Source organism: Numenius arquata, chromosome 12, assembly GCF_964106895.1.
Source record: "Numenius arquata chromosome 12, bNumArq3.hap1.1, whole genome shotgun sequence".
Lineage (NCBI taxonomy): Eukaryota > Metazoa > Chordata > Aves > Charadriiformes > Scolopacidae > Numenius > Numenius arquata.
In genome coordinates this window covers 44,912,095-44,930,072 of record NC_133587.1, presented here as the reverse complement: position 1 = coordinate 44,930,072, position 17,978 = coordinate 44,912,095, and the positions used below count along the sequence as shown (strand labels likewise).

Sequence of the window (17,978 nt, the reverse complement as noted above, 5' to 3'; positions counted from 1 at the left end):
TGGTCCTGTGCACCCCAAAGGCTTCTCCATGCACCCCTGAACTGAGTGCACCCCAAAAACTTGTGCATGCACCCCTCGATTCCATCCACCCCAATTTCTTGTGCCTGCACTGTTTGGCCCCCTGCCCCCCCTTAGTTGGGTGCACCCCAAAGGCTGGTGCCTGCCCCCCTCAATTCCATGTACCCCAATGGTTTGTGCATGAACCGACCCATCGGTCCTGTGCTCCCCAAAGATTTCTACTGCACCCCTCAGCCGTGTGCACCCCAATTGCTCATGCAGGGACCCATCAGTCCTGTGCACCCCTCGGTTGCAGGCACCCCAATTTCTTGTTCATGCACTCCTTGGTCATGTGCACCCCAAAGATTTCTGCTTGCACCCCTCAATTGCTTGCACCCTAAAGGCTCATGCCTGCACCCCTCAATCCTGTGCACCCCAAAGAGTGCGTGCAACCCTCAGTTCCACCCACCCCAATTTCCTGTGCCTGCACCCTTTGGACCCTGCCCCCCCCTCAGTTGGGTGCACCCCAAAGTCTGGTGTCCGCCCCCCTCCTTCGGCGCTGAGCGCGGTGTCCGTCCCAGCAGAGCGGCCGTGCCCTGTGGGCCAGCACTTCTCGGACTGCGTCTCCCCCTGCCCTGCCAGCTGCGTGGCCGTGGGCAACCCTGAGATGGACCCCCCGTGCCACCACCGGGACTGTGCCGGCGGCTGCCAGTGCTCACCGGGGCTCTATCGGGATGGGGGGCTCTGTGTCCCCCCAAGTGCCTGCCCCTGCCACCACCGCCGCCAGCGCTATGCCCCGGGGCAGAGCATCCGCCAGCGCTGCAACCAGTGGTGAGTGATGCCGGGGGGGACCGGGGACGGGTCTGGGGTCCCTGTACCCGCAGGGGAACCAACCCCATGGGTGGGCACAACACCCGTCACACCCCGGTTTTGGGGGTGGGGGGCAAGCACCCATGTATCTGTGGCCATCGTGGTGGGAGGCATGGTGGCCACGGTGTCCTCTGCACCCACGCCCGGTGTGGTCAGAAACATGGCAGCCACGGTGTCCTCTGCATCCGTGGCCAGCGTGGTGGGAAGCACGGTGGCCACTGTGTCCTCTGTACCCGCAGTCAGTGTGGTCGGAGGCATGGTGGCCACAGTGTCCTCTGTACCCATGCCTGGTGTGGTCGGAGGCACGGTGGCCATGGTGTCCCCACTCCGGTGATCCTGGTGTCCCCTCCTGTGCCCGCAGCACGTGCCAAGGTGGGCGCTGGCTCTGTAGCCAGGACCGGTGCCCAGGGGAGTGCGTGGTGCTGGGGGGCCACCACTACATCACCTTCGACCGCCGACGCTTCTCCTTCCTGGGCGCCTGTGCCTACATCCTGGTCCAGGTGAGGGTGGCCATTGTGGTGGCCACGGTGGTGGCCAGGGCAATGGGGACCTTCCCAGGGGTGGCTCAGTGGGGTCTCTGCCCCCCAGGACTTTGTAGAGGGGCAGCTGCTGATCACGGCCGAGCATGAGCCTTGCGATGGCCACCAGCCCCTCAGATGCCTCCGGTCCCTCTCCATCACCGCCCGCCGGACCTCTGCCCGCCTCCGTGGCACAGGTGACCCCCTGGGGACCGTCCCTGAGCCCTGGTGAGGTGGTGGGTGCCAACCCCATGGCTGTGCCCTGACATCCTCATAGTCACCAGTACCAGCCTGGTGGCCGTGCCCTGATGTCCCCACGGTGGCCAGTGACAGCCCATGGTGGCCGGTGCCAGCCTGGTGGCCGTGCCCTGATGTCCCCTCTCTCCCGGCTCAGGCGAGGTGACAGTGGACGGGCGGGAGGTGACACTGCCCTTTGCCAGTGCCGAGCTGAGCGTCCGCCGGGCATCCTCCTCCTTCCTCCTGCTCCAGGCCTTTGGGGCCCACCTCCTTTGGGGGCTGGAGACCCCCATTGCCTACATCACCCTCCAGCCCACCTTCGCCCACAAGGTGAGCCCTGGCTGTGCCATGCCACCGCGGTGGTGCCCGCTGGCAGAGCCGGCCTGGGTTCTGGTGGGAATCCAGGCATCCCGGTGCCGGGGGTCCCGCGGGGGGTCCCATCCTGAGCCCGTTGGCGGTGCTGCAGGTGCGGGGTCTCTGCGGGACCTACAACTGGGACCAGCAGGATGAGTTCACCACGCCGGCAGGTGACGTGGAGACCGCTGTCACCGCCTTCGCCAACCAGTACCGGGCGTCGGGCAACTGCCCCGTGCTCGGCCCCGTCCCCCTCCAGCCCTGCGACGCCTTCGCTGGGCGGCGGGAGATGGCCGAGGCCGCCTGCGCCGTCCTGCACGGACCAGCCTTCCAGGTGACCAGCAGCCCCCTGCCCCAGCTGGGCACCGGTGTGACCAGTGCCTGGTGACTAGTGGCCTGTGACCAGTGCTCGGTCACCAGTGCCTGGTGACCAGTGTCTAGTTCCCAGTACCAGCCCAGTGCCCAGAGCCTGGTGCCCAGTGACCAGTATCTGGTGCCTGGTGACCAGTAACCAGAGCTTGGTGCCCAGTGGGTGGTGCCAAGTGCCTGGTGCCTTGTGCCCGATGACAAGCAACTGGTGCCTGGTGACCAGTGCCTAGTGCCTGGTACTGGCCCAGAGCCTGGTGCCCATTGTCTAGTGCCCAGTGACCAACACCTTGTTCCTGGTGGCTGGTGGCCAATGCCCGGTGACCAGAGGCCAGTGCCTGGTGCCCATTACCCAGTGCCTGGTGCCTAGTGCCTGGTAGCCGGTGCCCAGAGCCTGGTGACCAGTGACCAGCACCTGGTGGCCGGTGCCTGGTGACCATTACCTGGTGGTAAAAGCCCAGTGCCTGGTGCCCAGTGACCAGAAGCTGGTGCCCACTGTCTGTTGACTGAGGCATGGTGCCCAGTGACCAGTGCCTGCTGCCCGGTGGCCAGTGTCCACTGCCTGGTGACTAGTGACCAATGCCTGGTGCCCAATGACCAGTGCCTGGTGACCAGTGGCCGGTAACCGGTGACCAGTGCCCGGTGGCCGGAGCCTGGTGACCAGTGCCTAGTGCCTGGAGCGCAGACCCTGGTGCCAAGTGTCCGGTGACCAGTGCCCAGTCCCCGTCAGGTGTCCCAAGTGCCAGTGCCACCACCCGATGTGTCCCTCCTGCCCCCAGCCCTGCCACCAGGTCGTGGAGCCGGAGCCCTTCCTGCAGCTCTGCCTGCACGACGCCTGCTCCTGCCAGGGCGGGCAGCGCTGCCTGTGCCCCACACTCGCCGCCTACGCCCGGGAATGTGCCCGGGAGGGAGCCCAGCTCTCCTGGAGGAACCAGAGCTTCTGCGGTGAGAGGAGAGGTGGGATGGGAATGGGATGGGGATGGGGATGAGCTAGGGATTGGGATGAGATGGGGGTGAGATGGGGATGGGATGGGGATTGGGATGGGATGGGATGGGGATGGGGATGAGCTAGGGATTGGGATGAGATGGGGGTGAGATGGGGATGGGATGGGGATTGGGATGAGATGGGGATTGGGATGAGATGGGGGTGAGATGGGGATGGGATGGGGATGGGGATGAGCTAGGGATTGGGATGAGATGGGGGTGAGATGGGGATGAGATGGGGATTGGGATGGGACGGGGATGGAATGGGATGGGGATGAGATGGGGATTGGGATGAAATGGGGGTGAGATGGGGATGGGATGGGGATTGGGATGAGATGGAGATTGGGATGGGATGGGGATTGGGATGGGACGGAGATGGGATGGGGATGGAGTTGGAATGACAATGGGATGTGATGGTGATGGGATGGGAATGGAGATGGGATGGGATAGGGAATTGGATGGGATGGATGAGACAAGACAGGATGGATGTCTGGGATGGGATGGGATGGGTTGGGATGAGTTGGGATGGCATGAGGATGCTGCCACCACATGCCAGGGGACTGCAGGAAGCGCCGGGTGCTGTGGGTGCTGGCAGCAGGGCAGGGATGCCACCATGGGTGACATCTCCATGTCTGTCCCCGCAGATGTGCCGTGCGGCGGGGGACAGCTGTACCAGGAGTGTGGCCCTCCCTGCGGACGGACCTGCGCCGACCTGCGCTTGGACGGGGCCAGCTCCTGCCCCGACCTGGACGGGCTCTGTGTCCCCGGCTGCAACTGCCCCCCAGGGCTGGTGCTGGATGACAGTGGCCAATGTGTCCCACCGGCCACCTGCCCCTGCCACCACGGCAGCCAGCTCTACCCTCCTGGCAGCCAGATCCGACGGGGCTGCAACCCCTGGTGCGTGGCCCATACGGTGGGTGGGTGGGGGTGGCAGGAACAGGGCAGGGGACATGGGGGGTGGCAGGGACCAGGAAGAGCCAAGGGGACTGATCCAGTGTCACGGAACACGGCAACGGCGGGAGATGTTTGATGAAATCCCCCTACGGCCCGTTTGGGATGGCACCGCGGGATAGGTGGCTTTCATTGAATGTCCCTGCCACGGGGCAACGGTGACACCGATGGAGAGCCCGTCATGGGATGGGATGGGAATTGGGATGGGGATGGGGAGGGGATGGGATGGGAATTGGGATGGAGATGGGGTGGGGATGGGGAGGGGATGGGATGGGGATGGGGAATGGGATGGGGATAAGGATTTGGTTTGGATGAGATGAGTGCTTGGAATGTGGGGACCCCGTCATGGGGCTGGCTGGGTGAGGGACTCCCCATGCCAGGGGGTGCTGGGGGGCTGCCCTCACCGCACCCCTCCCCGCAGCGTCTGTGCCGGTGGCTCCTGGCGCTGCTCTGAAGCCCCCTGCCCCGTGGCTGCCCTCTGCCCTGGGGGGCTGGTTCATGCCCCGGGGTCCTGCCTGCGCCGCTGTGACAGCGCTGAGCCCAACGGCACCTGCACCGGCATCGCCGATGGCTGCGTCTGCCCCCCCGGCACCCTCTTCCTGGTGGGTCACCCCCTCCCCAGGGGGTTCTTGGGGGGTCAGTGGCTGGGCATGGGGGGCTGGAGGGCTGGGGGAGCTGGTCATTGGGGGGTCAGGGGACCTGGGCACTGGGAGGCTGCGAACCCCGGGCGTTGGGGGGCTGGGTTGCTGGACAATTTGGGGGACATGGAGCTGGGCACTGGGTCCTGGGGGGCCGAGGACATGGGGCACGAGGAACTGGGGTTGCGGGGGACATGGGTCATCACAGAGGTGCATGTGGGGGACTGGTGAGGGTCCCTGGGGGTTCCCAGCCCCCCTGCCCAGAGCTCCCATGCCCCAAGAGGGCTGGCAGCCCCCACTCCCCCCCAAGCCCCAGCTCAGTCCTGGGGGGGGGTCTTGTGCCGGCAGGACGGACACTGCGTGTCCCCAGAGGAGTGTCCTTGCCACCACGGTGGGCAGCTGTACCGGCCCAATGACACCATCGTCTGGGACTGCAACACCTGGTGAGACACCCCCCCCCACCCCCAGACCCCCCCTCACCCCAGGGATGCCACGGCCGCGCCGGCGCTGAGCCCCGTCCCCCCGCAGCGTGTGCCGGCAGCAGCGGTGGCACTGCGGCCGGGAGGAGTGCGCGGGGACCTGCGTGGCCACGGGGGACCCCCACTACGTCACCTTCGACGGGCGAGCCTTCTCCTTCCTGGGGGACTGCGAGTACCTGCTGGCGCGGGAGACCACCGGCCTCTTCACCGTCACCGCCGAGAACGTCCCCTGCGGCACCAGCGGCGTCACCTGCACCAAGTCGGTGGTGGTGGTGATGGGCAACACCGTGGTCCACATGCTGCGGGGTACGGGGGGACACTGGGACTGGGGGATGGGGTGAAATGGGGACGGGGGCACATGTGGACGGGGAACACAGGGATGGGGCACATGGGGATGGGGGACGCGCATATGGCAGGATGTGTATGGTGGGACATGGGGATGGGGGACAGATGTATGGGGGGACACGGGGACGAGGGCACACGGGGGTGGGGGACATGAGGATGGGTCTCCCATGGGGATGCGGACATGCCAGGGGGTCACCGCCCCTGACAGATCCCCCTGTCCCCGCAGGGAGGGATGTGACAGTGAACGGGGTCTCGGTCCGACCCCCCAAAGTCTACAGCGGGACCGGGCTGACGCTGGAGCGTGCCGGCCTCTTCCTCCTCCTCCTCTCCCACCTGGGGCTGGCGGTGCTCTGGGACGGAGGTGAGACCCACCAGAGGGGGGGTCCCGGTGGCCACGGTGGCCACCTGTGCTGAGCGCCGTGCCGTGCCATTCCCAGGCACACGGGTGTACGTCCGGCTGGAGCCGCGGCACCGGGGCCGGGTGGCCGGGCTCTGCGGCAACTTCGACGGCGACGCCGAGAACGATTTCACCAGCCGCCAAGGGGGGCTGGAGCCCACCCCCGACCTCTTCGGCAACTCCTGGCGCCTCAGCCTCCTCTGCCCTGAGGTCGACGGCGCCGAGGCGCAGCACCCCTGCACCGTACGGACGGGGATGGGGAGTGGGGATGGTGGTGGGGGTCAGGCGAGGGGGCAGCCCCGGTGCCCGGCTGACGAGGGATGGCATCTGACGGTGCCACTGGCCCCCCAGGAGAGTCCCCACCGGGCCACGTGGGCCCGCAGGCGCTGCGGCATCCTCCAGCAGCGGCTCTTTGCCCCGTGCCACGACATGGTGCCGTGCCAGCGCTTCTACGACTGGTGCGTCTTCGATGCCTGCGGGTAAGTGGCAGTGCCAGCAGCGGGAGGGGGGGTTCCCAAGTTGGGAGGGGTCCCACCACTCCATCCCACCAAATCTGGCGCCCACCCGCCGCGCTCTGCCATCAGCTGTGATTCCGGGGGGGACTGCGAGTGCCTGTGCACGGCCATCGCCACCTACGCTGAGGAGTGTGGCCGGCGCGGCATCCACATCCGCTGGAGGAGCCAGGAGCTGTGCCGTGAGTCCCCATCCCTATCCCATCCCCATCCCTATCCCATCCTCATCCAATCCCAATCCCATCCCCATCCAATCCCCATCCCATCCTCATCCAATCCCCATCCCTATCCCATCCTCATCCAATCCCCATCCCATCCTTATCCAATCCCCATCCCAATCCCATCCCCATCCAATCCCCATCCCATCCCCATCCAATCCCCATCCCAATCCCATCCCCATCCAATCCCCATCCCATCCTTATCCAATCCCCATCCCTATCCCATCCTCATCCAATCCCCATCCCATCCTTATCCAATCCCCATCCCAATCCCATCCCCATCCCATCCTCATCCAATCCCCATCCCTATCCCATCCTCATCCAATCCCCATCCCATCCCCATCCCCATCCCAATCCCATCCCCATCCCCACCCCGTGGGGCTGGGGTCCGGGGGGAGCGAGCAGCACCCCATGGCTGTGGGTCAGGGTCTCCCTGCCCTGCCCAACGCCCCCTCCCCAGCCTTGCAGTGCGACCGGGGGCTAGAGTACAGCGCCTGCGGCCCCCCCTGCCCCCCAACTTGCCGAGACCTTGGCCGGGACCCCCCCGAGCACTGCCAGGGCCTGGCCTGCCTGGAGGGCTGCTTCTGCCCCCCGGGGAGGGTCCTGCACGGTGAGTGCTGGGGTGGCGTGCCGCCGGTGGGGGGCTGGATTGGGGTCAGTGGGGGCTGGCATGGGGATGACATGAGGATGGTGTGGGGCTGGAGTAGGGCTGGTGTGGGGCTGGAATGGGGCTGGAGTAGGGATGGTGTGGGACTGGTGTGGGGCTGGAGTAGGGCTGGTGTGGGGATAGTGTGGGACTGGAATGGGGCTGCCATGGGGTGGTGTGGGGCCACTGTGGGGCTGAGGCTTCCTCCCCTCCGTGCTGGCAGATGGCAGCTGCGTGGATCCGGCCGAGTGTCCGTGTTTTTGGGACGGATTCGCCTTCCCGGCCGGTGCCATGGTGCAGCAGGGCTGCAGGAACTGGTGAGTCCTGGCACGGCCCGGCACGGCCATCTGGTAGCCACTGGGCCAGCATGGCCATCCGGCACCCACTGGGCTAGCAAAGCCATCGGGCACCCATGGGCCAGGAAAGCCATCTGGCACCCACCAGGGTAGCACAACCATCTGATAGCCACTGGGCCAGTGCAGCCATCTGGAACCTACTGGGGTGGCACAGCCATCCGGCACCCACTGGACTAGTGTGGCCATCTGGGATGGCAAAGCCGTCTGGCACCCACCGTGCCGGCAAAGCCATCTGGTAGCCACCGGGATGGCACAGCCATCCGGCACCCACCGGGATGGCACGGCCATCTGGCACCCACCAGGCCATCGTGGCCATCTGGCACCCACTGGGCTGGCAAAGCCATCGGGCACCCATGGGCCAGCAAAGCCATCTGGCACCCACTGAGATGGCACAGCCATCCGGCACCCACCGTGCCGGCAAAGCCATCTGGTAGCCACCGGGATGGCACAGCCATCCAGCACCCACCGTGCCGGCAAAGCCATCTGGTAGCCACCGGGATGGCACAGCCATCCAGCACCCACCGTGCCAGCAAAGCCATCTGGTAGCCACCGGCATGGCAAGGCCATCCAGCACCCACCAGGATGGCAACGCCATCCGGCACCCACTGGCCCGGTACGGCCACCCGGCACCCACCCACCGGTGACCCCCGTGCCAGCGGGAAGCATCCCGGTGCTGAGCCGTGGCCGTCCCCGCAGCACGTGCGCGGCGGGTGGGTGGCACTGCCCGCCCTCCCCGTCCCCCTGCCCGTCCTTGCCGGGCTGTGCCGCGTGGGAGTTCTCCTGCCGCGCCGACGGGCGCTGTGTGCCAGGGGCCTGGCTCTGCGACAACGAGGAGGACTGCGGCGACGGCTCCGACGAGCTCTGCCCCCCACGCTGCGCCCCACACCAGCTCCGCTGCGCCCACGGGCAGTGCCTGGAGTGGGGCGCCCGCTGCGACGGCGTCCCCGACTGCCCCGATGGCTCCGACGAGGGGGGCTGCCCCCCAACCGCCTGCGTCCCCCCCGAATTCAGCTGCGCCAGCGGCCGCTGCCTCCCCCCAGAACGTGTCTGTGATGGGGAGCTGGACTGCGGCTTCGCCGACCACTCGGACGAGGCAGGCGAGTAGCCCCACGGCTGCCCCACAGCTTCCCCTGGGGGCCCTGAGGTAGTGGGGGGCATTGGGGGTCCTGAGTCTCAGAGCAGCGGGGTGCAGGAGTGAGCTGCAGGTGGGCTGTGCCCCATGGCGAGGGGGGGCTGTGCCCTACATCAAGGGGGTCTGAGCCCCCAACCCCAGCGGGGTTATGTGCCCCATGGTAAGGGGCCCTGAGCCCCCTGTCCTTGGGGCCTGTGCCCCACGGCGGGGGTCCCTGGGAGTCTGTGCCCCACAGTGACAGTCACTGAGCCCTCCATCCCAGGGGTCTATGCCCCATGGCAAGGCTCCCTGAGCCCCCTGTCCTTGGGGGTCTGTGCCCCACAGTGGGAGGGTCTGAGCCCCCTGTCCTGGGGGGGGTCTGTGCCCCACGGCAGGGGGGTCTCTGATGGCCGCCTCCGCAGGCTGCAGCCCAAGCTGTGGGGCGGGCGAGTTCCGCTGCGCGGTGGGCCGGTGCGTGCCGTACCCTCAGCGCTGCGACGGCCGCGACGACTGCGGCGACTCCAGCGACGAGCGGGGCTGCCTCTGCCCCCCCGGCTACTTCCAGTGCCCCCACGACGCCCGCTGCTTGCCCCCGGCCACCCTCTGCGACGGCCACCGCGACTGCGCCAACGGCACCGACGAGGCTTTCTGCCCAGGTGAGGGGCCGTGGGGCTCGGGACCACCCCTCCATCTGCGGTGCCATCGCCCCATGGCACCGTGTGTCCCCTCCGCCCCCCTAGAACGGGTGACCTGCCCCCCTGGGCACCTCCCCTGCCCCGACGGCTCCTGCGTCGGCGAGGCCGCGGTGTGTGACGGCGTCCGCCATTGCCGCGACGGTTGGGACGAGAGCCCGGCGGGCTGCGCGGCGGCGTTGCCGGTTGCCATACTCCCCGTGCCCACCAACGCCTCGGCAGGTGAGGGGGTGCCGGCGCCGTGGCCCCCACCGCCCTGCCCCACAGCCCCGCTGGGAACAGGGGGTGCCATGGGGACCCCGCGGTGACCCGTTGTCCCCAGCGCCGGGGTGCGACCCCTCCGCCGTGGCTTGCGGGAGCGGGGAGTGCGTGCCGCGGGGTTGGCTCTGCGACGGCGAGGCCGATTGCCCCGACGGCAGCGACGAGCTGGGCTGCGGTGACGGTTGCCAGCCTGGCCACTTCCCCTGCGCCCACGGCACCGGCTGTGTCCCCTACGGCCACCTCTGCGATGGCGTCCCCCACTGCCGCGACCACTCCGACGAGAGCAGCGACCACTGCGGTGAGTCCCCACCGTGTCCCCACCGGTGATGTGGGATGCTCTTGGTTGTCCCCACCGGTGTCCCCCTCCCTGGTGGCACCTGGCGTGGTGGGACACTCTCAGGGGTTCTCTTGGTGTCCCCTTCTGTGGCGATACCTATCGTGGTGGGATGTTCTTGGGGGTCCCCACCAGTGTCCCCCTCCTTGGTGACACCCGTCACGGTGGGATGCTCTCAAGGAGGTCCCTTTGGTGTCCCCTCTCCCCAGTGGGATGCTCTCAGGGCTTCCCCTGGTGTCCCCTTCCTGGTGACACCCATCACGGTGGGATGCTCTTGGGAGGTCCACCCGGTGTCCCCCTCCTCGGTGACATCTGGGGCGGTGGGATGTGTTCCCCCCAGTGACACCCATCCTGGTGGGATGCTCTCGGGGGGTCCCCACCAGTGTCCCCCTCCCTGGTGACACCCGTCACGGTGGGATGCTCTCAAGGAGGTCCCTTTGTTGTCCCCCTCCCTGGTGGGATGCTCTCAGGGGGATGCTCTCGGGGGGTCCCCACCAGGTCCCCTTCCTGGTGACACCTCTCATGGTGGGATGCTCTCAGGGAGGTCCCCCCGGTGTCACGGTGGGATGCTCTGGGGGGTGTCCCCCCACCCTCAGCAGTGCCCTGTCCCCGCCGCAGGTTCCACCGCCGTCCCCCCCTGCCCGGGACACTTCGCCTGTGACGATGGCAGCGTGTGCCTCAACATGTCCAGGGTCTGCGACGGTGCCACCGACTGTCCCCAGGGCGAGGACGAGCTCTACTGCCGTGAGTGGAGGGGGGTGGTGGCAGTGGCCGGTGGGGGGGGGTGTGTGTGTGTGTGTGTCGCGATTGGGGACGGTCACCCCACCATGACCACCCCGTGGTGTCCCCTCCGCAGAGAGCCGCCTCCTCACCGGTGGGAGCAACCGGACGGGGGGTCCCTGCTCCGAATATGACTGCGGGGGGGGGGAGTGCATCACCTTCCAGCAGGTATGGGGCGGGGGGGGGGGACGGGACACAGAGGGGACACTCCTGGTGTCACTGCGGGGGTCCCGTCGCTCCCTGCCTCAGCATCTCCCCGCTGCCATAGGTGTGCGACGGGGTGCCGGACTGCGGGGCTGGGCGGGGACCACCCCAGGATGAGCGGGACTGCGGGGTGTGGGGGCCCTGGGGGTCCTGGGGGGCCTGCACCCGCTCCTGCGGCCCTGGCTTGCAGCGGCGGGCTCGTGGTTGCCACCAGCACCAGCCCAGTGTCCTGCACCGGTGCCGCGGGCAGGACGCGCAGGAGCGGCAGTGCTTCAGCATCGCCTGCCCCGGTGAGCCAGGGGGGACTACGGGGGGCTGGCAGTGGGGTTTGGGGGGGCCCACCCCTGGGGATGCCCATGGAGTCAGGGGGGTTCCCACGGCCAGGGTGCCTGGGGAATTTAGGGGTTCCCACCCCAAGGGCTGCCTGGGGAACCCAGGGGGTTCCCATGGTTGGGGTCCCTGGGAGATGTGGGGGTTCCCATGGCCGGGGTGATTTGGGGGTTCCCGTGGCTGGGGCTGCCCAGGGAGTTTGGGGGGGTCCCATGCCTGGGAGTGCCAGGAGGATTTTGGGGGTCCCTATGGCTGAGGCTGCCTGAGGGATTTGGGGGTGCCTATGGCTGCAATTGGCTGGGGGATTTGGGGGTACCCATGGCCAGGCCTTGCCCAGGGATTTGGGGGTTACCGTGGCTGAGACTGCCCAAGGGGTCAGGGGGGTTCCCGTGGCCGGGGTGCCTGGAGAATTTAGGGGTTCCCACATCCAGGGCTGCCCAGGGAGTTTGGGGGGGGGTCCCATGCCCAGGCGTGCCAGGGGGAGCCAGGCAGTTGCTGTGGTTGGGGTCCCTGGGAGATCTGGGGGTTCCCATGGCCAGGGCTGTCTGGGGGGGGTTGGGGGTTCCCAATTCCCCCCCCCCCGGGACACCCCAATACTCCCCTATAGCATCCTGATACCCCCCTAGATCACCCCAGTCCCCTTTGGGACACTCCAATCCCCCTCCCCCGGGGTGCCCCAATTTCCCCCTGGCGTGGGCTAGGGCTGCCCCCCCCTCACGGCTGCCCCCCGCCCCGCAGTGGATGGCTCCTGGGGCGAGTGGTCGCCCTGGTCCAGTTGCCCGGGGGAGTGCGGGGGGGGGGTGCGGCTGCGGCGGCGGGACTGCCGCCCCCCCCGCAACGGCGGGCGCCCCTGCACCGAGCTGCCCGGAGCGACCCCCGCCGCCCTAGAGATGGGTGGGTGCCAGGACGGGGCGGGGGGGCAGTGGGGGCTGTGGGTGGGTGGGCTCCATGGGGTAGGTGGTCTTCATGGGGTGGGTGAGTTCCCGTGGGATGGGTGGGCTCTGTGGGGTGAGTGGTCTCTGTGGGGCGGGCTCTGTGTGGTAGGTGGTCTCTGTGGGGTGGGTGGGCTCCAGGGGTGGGTGGGCTCCTTGGGGCGGGTGCGTTCTGTGGGGTGGGTGGTCGCCGTGGGGTGGGTGGGCTCTGTGCGGCAGCTGGGTTCTGGGGGTTGGGTGGTCTCTGTGGGGCGGGCTCCATGGGTGGGTGGTCTCTATGGGGTGGGTGGGCTCCATGGGACAGGTGGTCTTCATGGGGTGGGTGGGTCCCGGTGGGATGGATGGGCTCCATTGGGGGGGTGTGCTCTATGGGGTGGGTGGGCTCCCTGGGGCAGATGGGTCCGGTGGGATGGGTGGGCTCAGGGGGGGGGATGTGAGGGGGTGGACTCTGTGGAGCAGGTGGTCTCTTTGGGGTGGGTGGTCTCTTTGGGTTGGGTGGGGTCCCTGGGGTGGGCTTCCTGGGTGGGTGGTCTCTATAGGTGGGCGGGTCCCGGTGGGGTGGGTGCCCTCCATGGGCGCTGACCCCCCCCCGCCAGCCCCCTGCCCCCCGGGGCGCTGCCCCAACGCCTCGGCCTGCCCGGGGGGGCTACAGCCCTGGCCCTGCGCCCCCTGCCCCGCCTCCTGCGCCCACCTCGCCGCCGGCACCCAGTGCCCCCAGGACCGGCCCTGCATCCCCGGTGAGACGGGGGGGGGGGGAGAAGAGGGGGGGACGGAGACCCCGGGGGTCCTCCCACCTTGTGGTGGGTGAGGGGCTCCCCCTCACACACACACACCCCCCCCGCCACACCGTAGGCTGCTGGTGCGCGGCGGGGCTAGTGCTGGACATCGAGGGCCAGTGCGTGCCCCCCCGGGAGTGCCCGTGCCAGGTTGGGGGGGTCCGTTACCGGCCGGGGGACCCGGTGACCATCAACTGTCGCCTCTGCACGTGCCTGGAGGGGCGACTCCAGCGCTGCCGCCCCCACCCCAGCTGCACCGGTGGGTCCTGGTACCTTGAGGGGAGGGGGGGGAGGAGGAATGCCGGGGGACACCCCCCCCCCCCCGGCTCTGACCCCGTGTAACGCCCCCCCCAGTGCACTGCGGCTGGTCGGCGTGGTCTGCGTGGGGCGAGTGTCCCGGTCCCTGCGGTAGCCAAAGCGTCCAGTGGGCTTTCCGCAGCCCCACCGACCCCCCCCGCCGCGGAGGGGGGCGGCACTGCCGCGGCATCTACCGCAAGGCCCGCCGGTGAGGCGCGGGGGGGGCAACGGAGGGGGCTGCTATTGAGTGGGGGGGGTCCCACGGGTGGGCTCTGACGGGGGCGGGGGGGGTCTCACGGGTGAGGAGCTCCCGTGGTGGGCTGCCATGGAGGGGTTCCGACGGGGGGGCTCCCACGGGTGAGGGGGTCCCATGGGTCGTTCTCAAGGGGGGGCTTCTATCGGGGGGCTCCCATGCGTAAGCTCCCACTGAGGGGGTTCCCACGGGAGGTCTCCCACGGGGGGCTCCTATGGGTGGGAGGCTTCTCCCTGGGGGGCTCCCACGGGGGGGCTCCCACGGGGGGGCTCCCCCAGGGTCTGCCACACCTTGGTTCCCACGGGGGGCACCCATGGAAGGGTCCCATGGGTGGGATCCGACCGGGGGCTGGTTTGGACAGGGGACTCCCACGGTGAGGTGGTCCCAAGGGGGTCTCCCGCGGGTGCGGGGGTTCCGTGGGGGGGGAGGGGGGGGAATCTCTCCGCTGACCCCCCCTTTTCTCCCGCAGGTGCCAGACGGCGCCGTGCCAGCAGTGCCAGCACCAGGGCCGGCGGCGGGTGGTGGGGGAGCGCTGGCGGGGGGGGCCCTGCCAGGTCTGCCAGTGCCTGCCCGGCCCCACCGTCCGCTGCTCGCCCTACTGCCCCCCCCCGCGACGCCGGCTGCCCCCCGGTGAGGGCTGAGGGGGGTCTGGGGCATTCCCCGGGCGGGGGGGGGGGGGGGGGGGGGGCAACTCTCCCGGTGACAGTGACACCGCCGCAGGGCTGAAAGGGCTGGGATAACCCCGGGGGTGGGGGTTCAGGGGGAGTCTCCTGGTGACAGTGACCTCCCCCCCCCCCCCCCCCAGCAGGGCTGGGGGTGGTGGCATCCCATGAAGGGGAGTGAGGGGGATCCTCCCTGTGATAGCACACACCCGCCCCCCCCCCAGGGCTGAGGGAGTGGGGACATCCCCCATGGGGGGGGAGGCAGGGGGACCCTCCCGGTGAAAATCACCCCCCCACAGAGCTGGGGCATCCCCTGGAGGGGACACCTTCATGGTGACAGTGACCCCCCCCCACGCAGGGCTGGGGGTGGTGGCATCCCTGGGGTGGGGGGAAGGACAGGGGGACCCTCCCGATGACAGTGACCCCCCCCGCAGGGCCAGGTGCTGGTGGAGGGCCACGAGGACTCCTGCTGCTACTGTGCCCCATCGGGTGAGTCTGGGGGGGGGGGGGGGGGCAGGTGGGCGTTGGGGGGGGTCCCATCCCCACAGTGCCCCCCCCACACTGTATGGTGCCTGTCCCCGCTGCAGGTGACAACGGGACAGCTGTGCCCCCCCTGACGACCACGGAGCCCCCCACCACCACAGTGGCAGAGGCCTCTGGCAGCCCCCTCCTCACCTTCCCACTCCCCCCCCCCGGCGGTAAGCAAGCCCTCCCCCCTCATCACAGGGTGGGCAGGGTGCAGGCAGCAGGGGAAGGGGGGGCTGTGTCCCCCCACCCCAACCCTGTGCCTCCCCCCCGTCCTGGCAGATGCCTGCTACCACCCGCTGGGCATTGCCACCCTGCCCCCAGACGAGACCCATGAGGGGCTGCGCTCCGACCCCCCCTTCCTGCAGCTGGACCTGCTGGAGCCCACCAACGTCACCGGTGGGTGCCCGTCTGGCACTGCTGGCAGTGGCGGTAGTGGTGATGGTGGCAATGGAGGTGGTGGAGGTGGTTATGGAGATGATGATGGAGGTGGTGGTGATGATGGAGGTGGTGCTAGAGGTGTTGAAGGTGGCAGCAGTGGCTGAGGTGGCAATGGAGGTTGTGGTGGAGGTGGTTGTGGTGAAGGTGGTGGTGGTGGCAGCGGTGCTGGTGATGGTGGTGGAGGTGGTGGTGAACGTGGTAGTAGACATAGTAGTGGTGGTAGTGGTGGTGGTGGAGGTGGCGGCGGTGTTGGTGGAGGTGGCGGTGGTGGTGAATGTGGTAGTAGACAGTAGTAGTGGTGGCAGTGGTGGTGGTGGAGGTGGCGGTGTTGGTGGAGGTGGTGGTGAACGTGGTAGTAGACATAGTAGTAGTGGTGGTAGTGGTGGTGGTGGAGGTGGCGGTGTTGGTGGAGGTGGCAGTGGTGGTGAACGTGGTAGTAGACATAGTAGTAGTGGCGGTGGCGGTAGTGGTGTAGGTGGTGGCGGTGGTGGTGGTGTAGGTGGCGGTGTTGGTGGAGGTGGCGGTGACACACACTGGTGTCCCCGGGCAGGGCTGGCGGTGCCCGGATCCCACGCCTTGGTCACCACCATCCTGCTGGAGTTCAGCGCCGATGGCACCCGCTGGCACCGCTACGGCAAGGTGACTGCCGGGGGGGCACTGGGGCAAGGTGACACCCCGTGACTGCGGGTGGGGGGGGCACAGGGAGCCTTGGGGGGGCGCAGGGGGTGCCCTGGCTGCATGTGCTGCCATGAGGGCATGCGCTTGTGCACATGCGTGTGTACAGGCACGCATACCCCCCTTGCCCCTCTCCCAACCTGTGTGCCCCCCCTCGCCCCCCAGCTCTTCCAGGGTAACTGGGACCCCAGTATGCCGGGGGTGTGGTTACTGGGACAAATGGTGCAGGCTCGCCACGTCCGCATCCTTCCCCCCCACCTCCACAGCCCCATTGAGCTGCTGGGCTGCCCTCCAGGTATGGGGGGGGGGTAACAAGGAGGGGAGGGGGGGGGGCACCCCATCACCCCCCACCCACCCATGGGTGCCCTTCTTCTGCCCCCCCTTCCCTCTCCCCAAAGTGCCCCCTGCCCGGCTCGGGGTGGTGACGGTGATGCCAGTGACTCCCCCGGGGACCCCCCCGGTGACCCCCCCAGTGACTCCCCCGGTGGCCGCACCGGTGGCTGCCCCCGAAAGCTCAGAGCCCACTCCCTCAGGTACCCGCCGTGGGGCAAAGCTGGGGAGGGGGGGCGGCAGGACATGGAGGGTCCTGGGGAGGAGCTGGGGGACTGGGGGGGCCTGGGGTGTGTGGAGTCCTGGGCTCGGGGGGGGCCTCTGGGCTGCAGGGGGGTCTTGGGCTGGGAGAGCTCTGGTCTGTGGGGGGTCCTGGGTTGGGGGGGGGCTGTGGGGACCATCCTGCCCCCACAGCCGGCTCCTGCCCCACACAGGAAAGCTGGCGACCGAGACCCCCCCCGCGGTGCTGGGGGGCCTGGAGCTGGGCACTGCCCCCCCCACCGGCCTGCTGGCCCCCCCTGACACTCCAACATCCTCCGGCACCCTGCCAATGGGGACCGGCCCCCCTGGGGGGGCAACCTCTGCCAGCCCCCTCCCAGTGTCCCCCCAGGTGACAACAGCACTGTCCTCCCTGGCTCTGTCAGGGGTCGTCCCCTCAACCCCCCCAGGTGAGGGGGATCCCGGGGCACTGGGTTTAGGGCTGGGGGGGCACTGGGGCTGGGGAGGCATTGGGGCTTGGGGGCACTGGGTTGGGGGGCTCCGGGGTGGGGGGGGGTGGGGCACTAGGTTTGGGTGAACACCGAGGCTTAGAGGGCACCAGGGTGGGGGGCACTGGGCCAGGGGGATTATGGCTGGGGGGCACCAAGGTTGGGGCGTCCAAGGGTGGGGGCCAGGGATGCCCGGAGCATGGGGCTCCCCCCGGGGCAGCCCTGACGCCCCCCATCTCTGCTTTCCCCCCTCAGCTGACTGCGACCTGTCCCCCTGGGGGGGCTGGGGTCCCTGCAGCCGCTCCTGCGGGCTGGGGGTCTCCCTGCGCCGGCGGGTCCTGCTGCGGGGGGCCCTGTCCAGGGGGGACTGCACCCACCCCAACCTTGACACCCGCGCCTGCTTCCTCCACGCCTGCCCAGGTACCTGGGCTGGGACCCCCATCATGGGCTGGGACCCCCATCATGGGCTGGGACCCCCATCATGGGCTGGGACCCCCATCATGGGCTGGGGGCCATCCCATCACAGGCTGGGATCACCATGGGCTGGGACCACCACCCCCTGTTCTCCCCGCAGTGCCTGGTGGCTGGGCAGCCTGGGGGTCCTGGTCCCCCTGTGACGTCGAGTGTGGGGGGGGCGTGCGGAGCCGTGTGCGGAGCTGCAGCGACCCCCCCCCAAAAAATGGGGGGCAGCCCTGCCCGGGGGGCACCCTCCAGATCCAGCCCTGCAACCTGCAGCCCTGCGGGGACCCCCCAGGTATGGGGAGGGATGGGGGGACCCTGCGGGGGGAGAGGGGTGGTCT

General features: G+C 69.0%; 2 protein-coding genes across 2 annotated transcripts in view; one reads left to right on the top strand and one right to left on the bottom strand.

Moving 5' to 3' along the window:
- LOC141471236 (uncharacterized) overlaps positions 1–17,978 on the bottom strand; it is a 68,860-nt gene that overhangs the window by 11,396 nt on the left and 39,486 nt on the right. The window lies entirely within an intron of this gene.
- The window catches only part of LOC141471133 (SCO-spondin-like), a 39,136-nt gene that overhangs the window by 3,121 nt on the left and 18,037 nt on the right, over positions 1–17,978 (top strand). Inside the window, 37 exon segments of the mRNA XM_074157546.1 lie at positions 582–828; positions 1,229–1,367; positions 1,456–1,582; positions 1,780–1,952; positions 2,089–2,310; positions 3,122–3,287; positions 3,971–4,223; positions 4,699–4,879; positions 5,264–5,358; positions 5,444–5,700; positions 5,966–6,100; positions 6,177–6,379; positions 6,488–6,615; positions 6,721–6,830; positions 7,327–7,476; positions 7,736–7,829; positions 8,565–8,965; positions 9,402–9,635; positions 9,720–9,893; positions 9,994–10,230; positions 10,885–11,010; positions 11,123–11,214; positions 11,315–11,540; positions 12,319–12,492; positions 13,127–13,249; positions 13,365–13,547; positions 13,643–13,793; positions 14,308–14,443; positions 14,445–14,468; positions 14,935–14,989; positions 15,088–15,198; positions 15,308–15,424; positions 16,017–16,105; positions 16,307–16,436; positions 16,540–16,674; positions 17,434–17,598; positions 17,753–17,932. Of these exon segments, the coding sequence (XP_074013647.1) occupies positions 582–828; positions 1,229–1,367; positions 1,456–1,582; positions 1,780–1,952; positions 2,089–2,310; positions 3,122–3,287; positions 3,971–4,223; positions 4,699–4,879; positions 5,264–5,358; positions 5,444–5,700; positions 5,966–6,100; positions 6,177–6,379; positions 6,488–6,615; positions 6,721–6,830; positions 7,327–7,476; positions 7,736–7,829; positions 8,565–8,965; positions 9,402–9,635; positions 9,720–9,893; positions 9,994–10,230; positions 10,885–11,010; positions 11,123–11,214; positions 11,315–11,540; positions 12,319–12,492; positions 13,127–13,249; positions 13,365–13,547; positions 13,643–13,793; positions 14,308–14,443; positions 14,445–14,468; positions 14,935–14,989; positions 15,088–15,198; positions 15,308–15,424; positions 16,017–16,105; positions 16,307–16,436; positions 16,540–16,674; positions 17,434–17,598; positions 17,753–17,932 (5,943 nt within the window).